At 37.0% G+C, this 9,702-nt stretch overlaps 1 protein-coding gene across 1 annotated transcript in view; it reads left to right on the top strand.

Annotated features, from left to right (window-relative positions):
* The first annotated feature begins 685 nt into the window (after positions 1–685).
* The window catches only part of LOC107694663 (GTP-binding protein REM 2-like), a 21,141-nt gene continuing 12,124 nt past the window's right edge, over positions 686–9,702 (top strand). Inside the window, exons 1-3 of the mRNA XM_016494350.1 lie at positions 686–983; positions 2,571–2,892; positions 3,492–3,565. Of these exons, the coding sequence (XP_016349836.1) occupies positions 972–983; positions 2,571–2,892; positions 3,492–3,565 (408 nt within the window). The 5' untranslated portion in view covers positions 686–971. The remainder of the gene's footprint in view (positions 984–2,570; positions 2,893–3,491; positions 3,566–9,702) is intronic.

Here is a 9,702-nt window from a genome sequence, read left to right as displayed (position 1 = left end):
CACATTTATAAATTCAATATATATATTATTTCATTTCCATTTAGTTTGTTGAAGTATTAAAATAACTCAAATTAAATAAAACTAAAAACTTAAATACCTATACAGACAGAATAAATTCAGACATAATGTAACTAAAATTAAAATAAATAACAAATACAAATAATACAAATCAAACGACAGTAGTTTATCAGTAATCCAAAAAATAACATTGCCAAACACACGTGCTAAAAAATAACAACTTACTTACACATAGTAAGAAATGGTTATAAAAAACTGAAACAGAAGTGAAACAAGTATAGGAAAGAGGAGAAATAAAAAGCGATACTTATCCTTTGCCTTATCCTTATCCTTATATATATATATATATAACATAACATAACATAACATAACACATTTTAATGCATTTTACGAAAAAAACAATTATAAAAATAATAAAATGGGTTATAACCAACCCCAATCTAGGGGTCCAATAAATGGAATTTCCAGAGCAGCATTAGAATTTTTAAAAATAGCGATAAATAGAATATAAACATTAAACATATCGATAAATAGAATATAAAACTAGAAATAAAAATAGTTACCTGGATCTGAGATTGAGAGAGAGATCCAGAGAGATTGGTAGCATTCAGGTAACGACTGGAATGAAGAGGCGTGTCTACGGTGCGGGGGCGGGGCTACACGCTCTCATATGAAAAGCCACTACAGGTGTATAGTAATACGTGAGTCACACAGCGCAGCCTTTCGCAGAGAAGAGATTAAATGTCTACTATTAAGTCAGCGTGAGAAAAAAGGAACATTTTTGCGCAGTTAGAGTCACATTGGGAGCGCTTCTTTTTTTTCAGACTACATGTGATGGCATATGAGTCGAGTGTAATGTAACAATCCCCACCGACGCTTGTGCAGTGTTTGACGCTCAGTGACATGACATGGACGGCGGAATGTCTCACTGAGAGCAGATGAACTGAAGAACGATGTCGGACCAGGTAAGATCATCGCTTTCCCGTGTGTGTATATAGACTGTGTGTGTGTGTGTGTGTGTGTGTGTGTGTGTGTGTGTGTGTGTGTGTGTGTGTGTGTGTGTGTGGGTGCAGTGGGTTTTGACCCATAGATGTCAGTTGCAACACACCCGTCTTAACGCCAGGAATTCTTTCTCCGTCCTCTGAGCTCACCTGCCAAACTCTACAAAGGCTGCTGTCTGATTGTTTATACATACTTGGGATATGGATTGCTCCTTGACTGTGGAACATGTCAAAGCATGTTTGTTTAGCGTAACATGCGTGCTGCAATGAGTTTGAGCAGGTGGACAAGTAGAAAGTGCAAGCACATGGACATGTGCTTTATAGCCGCTCTCCATTTATGAACTGAGCCGGGTTTTTTTTCTCGAGGAGATGGAGAGAATGAAAGAGAGAGGGAGTGAGAGAGCATGAGTGCTTCAACAAGCAATTAATTTCAGCATTAGTGTACAGGTGTGCGTGCTGAGAATGCTTGAGCTGTTGTTGTGGATTCATGAATTGCTTTATTACTGTACAAGCATTTAATTTCAAACCTCCCCAACTTATCAGTTGCATTTTGATTGAATATAGAAATGTGTGTGTGTGTGTGTGTATATGTGTGTATGTATGTGTGTGTGTGTGTGTGTGTGTGTGTTGTAGGGTCCTTCACAGGATTGGGATGTACGCCGGTGTGAACACACCCTCTCTTCTTCTGCAGCCTTTGTTTCTGTAGGAGTGATTGTTTGAAAACATTCCTGTGCTGAGACAGTCCTAGATTTATTTCTAATATTATAGTTTAGTATCCTTGTATTGATAAAAACGGTCAAAAATAGCTATGTTGATCATTATAATCACTGTAACTTAATAATATTTGCAAGTTCTCCTGTTATAGTCGAGAAATTATTTATAATCATAATGATTTGCATACTGCTTCAATATTCATGATTAAAATTCAGATTTTAAAAAAAATTTATTATTAAAAAAAACTGTTAAGAGCTTGCCTCACTCCAAGCAAAATACTACATCCTATTGTTTCACTGTCTGTCCCACAATAAAGATTATAATTAATTAATTACCTCCTTTCAATTACTTTAATTGGTTGTCTATGTGTGTCTTGGATGTCTGACACCGGATCAGGCGTACAAGGTCCCCAGCACACCTGCAGTGCTGTGGCTAGATTAATTGCCATATTAATATTGATGCCAGTAGCCCTTGCGAGCAAACATGGTAAACAGTTTAAGAGCTCTCTTGGTGATTTTGCTTGATGGAGATAGATGGACGAAGCCCTCAACAGCCCTGAGACTGAGAAAACTCATTACGTTCCTCATCTTTTTGGTCTGTTGGGATGTTTATGCTGCTCCTTTAAAGCAAGTGATGCTTGTTTATGTGAATGGACACACTGCTCAGTGTTTTGACCCACTTTCGTATAGAGTGCACAACCCTAAAGTCCCAGAGGATCACGTTCCTCCCCCCTTGCACATGGATTGTTTCTATACCTTATTAATTTAGATATCATAAAGGACTGTCATTGATGATTTATTGGATGAACGACTTTGCCTTTGTCTTCGGTTTTCACAGGGTTTTGGCTTAACTTTATCAGCTGCGCCCCCGCTTCGCAGGGGCAGCACTCCCTTGCCAATCAAGCATCAGCTAAGGCGAGAGGAAGCTGTGTCCGAGGATTACGATTGGACGCCGGGGCTCAACGCGCCTGCGACTCCGCAAATCAGCATCAGCAATATCCAAGATTCTCCTTCCCCAAAACCGCCACAGCAAAAGTACCACGGACCCCTTCGGATAGTACTACTGGGCCAAAACGGAGTGGGCAAATCCTCTCTGGCACTTTGCCTTGCTGGACTGTCAGACAGATCACTCTCTATAGACTCTGAAACCCAAGCAGCCGGTAAAGATTATATTAGTATACTCTTCTTATGCTCAGCATCAAGCATCAGGATGCCAAGGACTGTACTATTTTTAGATTTGCTTTGGATGAAACACACTTATCACCTCACAGACACCCGAGATCACTAGTGTAAGGCTCTCAGGATTTGATTGGAAAAAATGGAGTGGGTGCCATGAAGGCATCCATCTTATTTCAGGTCTTTTATCATCTTGTGTCTTAGTGAGGTGGGAGAGAACCAGCAGAGTACTGCCTCTGCACAGACACTTTCTGCACAAACAGAGCATGTCATTTACTAAGGGATAAAGAGCCAATCAGACACACAGATGGTTTTTTTCTCTTACCTGAGTTGAGTGTGCTTATGCATCGATTCTGCACTGGATAAATTATTGTTATGCAACTGTCTCGAGTCCAATTCTGAACTTACCTTTCAAAACTTCTTTTGTATTCTTCCCACAGATATATTATTATACGTTTGATCCTGTGAAATTGCCAGTTTCGGCTCAATTGCAGGAATAAAATTAGATGCTAATAGAACACCAGTGATTTCGTTCTATGCTTGAGTGTCAGTTCTAATAGAAATTATTTTGTGTGTGTTGCAGATGAGGGTTACCAGCGGCGAGTGAATGTGGATGATGAGGACAGCACAATTTTAGTGTATGACAACTGGAAACAGGTGAGTCAAACACTCTCACAAATGCACAAAAGCACACTGAGGTTTGCTTGTTTTGGGTTCTTTATTTTGTATTTTATTCAATGGCTTTCAGAATTTGTTATAGTGCTTGCAAGGTGGGAGAGTGTTATTGATCCTAAAATTTTCTGGAAAATATTTAAAAACGTTACCAGTAGTGATGATGTCGTCATAATATATGCACATTAAATTGTGATTGGTCTTGCCTTCCCTGCGTATACGTAAACATGTACTGCTGTTGATTATTGTATTCACCCAACAGAAAACAAGATGCATACTTATTGTCATGACAACAGCAAGTGACTGATGCAGCATTTAATTTTTCACAGAACTAAAGTACAGATTCTAAGCTTACCGAACACGATTCTTTTGCAACCTTGTGAGTGCAGGTATTTGCTTCAGGAAATGCAAATGTCTTCACTGCAGTGTTGGGGAAGCTATGTTGAAACTGCAGTTTGCCAAGCTACAAATGAAAGACAGTGTATGATGTCTCATTCTGTTCTCTTGTTCCTTTTGATATGAAGTGGTCCCAAACATATCTAATGAACTGGGAGCTGATTATCATTAATCATGAATTTATATTTAAGTAAATGCATTCTATGTAGCAAAATGTAAACACCATAGGCAGAATTTAGGCTGATTAAATATTTTGTTACAAAACAGCACTTAAAAGGAGTTAAAACTTCATCCAAAAATTAAATTAATCATCGTTCCAAACATGTATGACTTTCTCTTTTTTTTATGCAGAATGCAAAAGAAGATATTTTGAAAAATGTCGGTAAACCCTTATGGTTTCCATTGACTTCCACTGTGGGGACAAAAAAAAGACATTTAAAAAAAAAAAATCAAATATGTCTCAGAGACAAAAAAAAAAAAAGGAAGTCATACAGTTTTGGAATGACATAAATTTGAGCATATTATTACATCATTTTGGGGTGAATTATTCCTCAAAAATGCCAAACATTTTAAAGGAATAATTGATTTAGACTGCTAAATTTACATGAACCATTGCATAAATGTAGGTGTTCGCTGTGAAGTTTTATTAATTGTGCAGGAACATTCATTATATGAGAGTTGTTAAGAAAAAAGAGAGGGAAGGATAGAGTGGTTAACAGAGAAACGAGGGGATGCAGAGAAAGATGAGAAAAATCTGCTCTTGACCTTCCAGCTGAGGGTTGTCTGTTGTTTGTCATTTCTGTTTCCTTTTACTTTAGGGCAAATTGTTTTCAGTTTCCCGTAATTTGTTCCATTTCTGCTGAGTGTAACTGCCGGGTTTAAAGATCCTTGTACAAGCGTTTTATGTGTACCCTCTATACAATCAACCAGGTCTCCTTGTTATTTCACAGTGAATTATGCTCTCTGCTTTACCACTTTAAATGCCACTTATTTCTGAGATATCTAACGTGATGTAATGGATCAATATACTGTGGCATGTATCATTATGCTTTTCAACCACGATTACAGCATTTGCATTAATGCGTTGCAGAATTGTAATTTTTCATGTCATTAATATGACAAATCCAGATATACTGTCAAGTAAAGAAAAAATATGGCTTTTGCAATATTCAGTACAGTACTGTATGTCAAAACGTTAATATCATACAGTGGCATTCAAAAGTTTGGGGTCAATAAGATTTTAATTAATATTTTTATTCAGCGAAGATGCATTAAAAGTGACTGTAAAGACTTTTTAAATTGTTATAAATTCCTAAAAAAAAGGATCATGTGACTAAAGGCCGGAGTAATGGCTGCTAAAAATTCGGTTTTGCTAACAAAGAAATAAATTACATTTTAAATATATTAAAATAGAAAACGGATATTTAAAATTCTAATAATATCACAATAATATTATTTTTGCTGTATTTTTAATCCACAAAAAAGGCAGTAGCGCCAGACACTCGTCCAAAAATCCAGTAGACAAAAGCATATGGTGCGTAGATCCAAAATATACAAAGATACAAAGATGAAAGAGATCCACACTCCTCCAAATGCAGCTAAAAAAGCTTATTCCATTTATTATTCAGAGGTCACAAAAATATGTAGAAAGAAGTGCAAAAGTGCAAGTGCAGAACGTTTTCGGGTATTAACCCTTCCTCAGTGCCATGTGCTACCAAGCAACACCTGCGCTCATTAAAACATGTTTTAATTTTTTTCCTTGTCTCAAATGCGCTGCATGTAAAAATGTACGCAAAAGATGCTTTGAGTTGTATAACTGATCGCACATATAAAATTAAACAACTGGTATCATGTGCTTGCACTAATGTGATTTATCTGTTATCTTGTTTGTGTATAAAACAATATGTGGGTAAGACAAATAGACAAATTAGAACTCGGATCATTGAGCATATGAGCGCTATTAGGAGGAAAGATTTAAAATCGCCTGTGGCTCGCCATTTTGTTGAGATGTCTCATTCACTCTTAGACCTAAATTTTATAGCTATTGAAAAGCTGACTTTTTAGCTGCATTTGGAGGAGTGCGGATCTCTTTCATCTTTGTATGCTGTGTTTTTAATAAATAAACACAACCTAGGTGTGCAGGAGAGACTTCTTAAAAATATTTAAAAAATCTTACCAACCCCAAACCCTCTCAACCACTCACTTCTTGAATGGCTTTCCACTCTAACATAGCTATAGGGATTTTCTGAAATGGTCAAACCCAATAATTAATTCACTATGTTATCATGCAGTGTATGTTGGTCAGAAAATATAGCACTTTCTAAATTGGGTGAAAATATTAGACTTTCGTCTTTGATGCTGACCCTTGTGGGTGGTGTCATCTCAATTGGAGCATCTGTAAGGTTGAATTATTTACATTCATCTTCATCTGGGATTGATGCCTCTCTACTAGTTCTGACCTCACTTGTCTCTTCACTTATCAATCACCTTTTCCTCATTTCATGAAGATGCAAGAAGAAACAAGCCATTTGACCTTCACTCAAGCGATAGGACATTCACAGGGGAACAAGTACCAGTTTGAAAGCTCCTAGTGATTTTATGTGCAATTCATGTATTTGCCTTACACCCGCTCGTACGATAGTCCAAACCATGTAGTGTGGGTGTATCATCCACTCAGAGCTCTGTTTATGCTCTAAAATATGATGATCATTTCGCCTGGAACACACAGATGTATCACAGTGATATCATGAGCACATGCTTGTGACTTTCGTATGAATCACAGAGTGTCTTTTCTGTGTCACAGCTGACTAGAAATTATTCAAACACCTTTGAATGTTATGTGATATCATAGGGTTGTGCATATAGATGTTTAGCATACCGAAAGGGTATTAATTTGCCTTTGTAGCCATGTTGAATATTCATATTTATTCAAATCCCTGGTCAAAATTGATTGACTTTGACCGGTCTGTCCCCTTTCCAAATGATGTTTATGTGTCATCAGATCTCTCCTAAATCAGATGCTGTTTGTTGCCAGCATGAATGTCAATAGTGATGCTGCTATCGCAGAATCACTGCAAGTTTCGGATGAATTCCAGGGCAGAGATGGAGAGAGAGAGAGAGCAGTGGCTGGAAAAATTCCAGACTCTCCCCATTCCATAATTTCTCTTTCTCCATCTTTCCATTTTTCTCTTTCAAAGCATTCCTCTTTTTCTCTGTCTAACCATCCGGCTCTCTTCCTCAGTGGCACATCGTATCACATGACCTCTGACCTCACCCACTGCATTTCATTCTATACCCGCCTAGCCCGTTTTCCGGTTGCCATGGCTACTGGTAGTTACAGCAAACAACAGGATCCCAGATAAACTATGCAGTGATTAATTTTAATTTTACAGATGCAGAGATTCAGCGCTGCCCTTATAGCTTCATGGTTCAATGATTGCAGTCTGTAGCTCATGGATTGAAGCTTGATCATGATGAATATTCAGCAGAAGTATGTCAATAATGTAGTTACTTCATTTATTTCAAGATATATTTGAGTAGTGGTTGGAGCTGCACAATTGATTCAATCAAAATTGATATTCCCTTGCACGATAAACCACAAAGGCTGAAATGTAATTAAAGAAAAATATAGTCTGCGATGCACTGCATACTTCAAAATGAATTAGTGGTGTTCTGTTTTGTCTGTAGTTTACTACAGTGATTTTTTTTCCCTTTGTTAAACCTATTCAACATAAATTATGACTAATTGGGTTAAATTAGGGCTGTCAGAATATTAAAGTAGTTAATCACAAGATTTTTTTAGTTAATGCCCTAACACATTCAGCTCCTTTTGAAAGAAAGAATTGACACGTTTGTTTAATGTTTTAGTAAGATGTCTCTTATGCTCACCAAGACTTCATTTATTTGATCAAAAATACAGTAAAACAGTAATAGTGTGAAATAGTATTACAGTTTAAAATTTTGGTTTTTATTTTAATGTTAAAATATATAAAAATATGTAAAATATATATTTTTTGATTATAAAAATGTAATATAGTTTAAAATGTAATTTATTCCTATGATGGCAAAGCTGAATTTTCAGAAGCCAGTACTCCAGGCTTTGGTGTCACATGATCCTTCAGAAATGATTCTAATGCTGATTTGTTAATGAACATTTGTGCTACTTAATATTTTTGTAAAAGCTTTATTCTTCAAAAGAACAGCATTTAGACTTTACGGTTACTTTTGATTAAGGTATTGCATTGGCATTGCATCCTTAATTTCTTTAATTAAAAAAAAAAACTTTGTTGTGTATTATGTTTGTTTCAACCTGCTGTTGGTGAGTCTGTTGTCAAGTTAGCTTCATGTTTTGTCAAGCCAAGCCTTTGTTTATTTTGTATTAGTTTCACGTTTAAGATATTAAACTGCATTTGGGTTCTACATTCGGCTCGCCTCGCCTCACTGGAGTTTGTTACAAGTTTCGCCTACAGTATTGATTATTGTTATTTAATAAAAGGTCATTATTACTGATAAAGTAAAATGATATCTGGTATATTATGAAATAAAAGCCATTTTTGAGTTGCTTAAGCCTTTCTGAAGGGGCTGTGGGGTGTCCATACACAAAGCAAAAAACAATAAATAAATAAAAGTTAGAAAAGACTCCAAGTATTTGCACTTGGTTTGTTCAGGGTTCTCTGAGAGCTATGAAAACATTTCGGCTAACATGGGAACACTCAAACAAACAGTCCTCTAAAAGCAAACTTAACTCATCTCAGGAGATGGTGTGAGAACACAATGTGGTTCGCTTAAGAGTAACTCTTATCTATTGGTAGCAGAATGTGGGCAAAACATGACTCAGATGCATGAGGCATTGCTCCAAATTGAGTTATTGCTTACCCGTTTGTTGTTTCGCACACTCTTTTGGGCACAAGAGCTGCTTATTCAATAATTCTATGCCTTTTGTGATTTGCTTTGATCCAGGAAGCAGCAAGATGAAGTGTTAAATGTTTATCAAATTGTGGTTTGAATCATAATGTGTTTCAAATAATTGCAGAATGATTGTTTTTGTCCTTGTAGTGGGGATAAAACACCCTCTAAGCCAGGGGTGCCCAAACTCGGTCCTGGAGGGCCGGTGTCAAAAAATACATGGCTCAAAAACTCTGAATGGGCACGTGTCCCCTCAGTGTAAACTGGCATAATGCGTCTGGCTCTCTCACTCTCTCTCTCCCCCCTCTTTTCTTCTCATCTGTTTGTCACACTTGGCATGTTTGGGACATTTTTTTACGTTCGCTCTGTATTATCTCTCACCCACAATGTGCTGGTGTTACTATCTTTATGTGTGTGTGTATACGTATGCCAATGCTGGTACATGCACTCATATTCTCTCCCTCACACCTTTCTTTCTCTAATTCTCTCCTTCGCCTGTGTGGTGAAGTGAACCCCCTGTGCTATGTGTTTGCAGGACTGTGATAAGGAGGATAAGGAAAGAGGACAGAGAAGCTTAGTGTGTTGTAATCATTAAGAAAATGGTGTGCAGGCACTTTAATGTATTAGAGCTGATAACACGATGGTTCCACGGGAAGGACGACATCAGAGGTGCTCTGTTCTTTTGGAAAAATACATCTATTATAAGCTGTATTCTTCTGTTTATTTCACTTTGCTGTTCATCTACCATAGTTATGAACAACAACAGGGCAAAGTAATGGCAAATCCAACATTTGAGGCCATTTATATATATATATATATAT

This window comes from Sinocyclocheilus anshuiensis, unplaced genomic scaffold, assembly GCF_001515605.1.
Source record: "Sinocyclocheilus anshuiensis isolate Anshui unplaced genomic scaffold, SAMN03320099.WGS_v1.1 scaffold1638, whole genome shotgun sequence".
In the NCBI taxonomy this organism is placed as follows: Eukaryota; Metazoa; Chordata; class Actinopteri; order Cypriniformes; family Cyprinidae; genus Sinocyclocheilus; species Sinocyclocheilus anshuiensis.
This window is presented reverse-complemented; position numbering and strand designations above follow the sequence as displayed.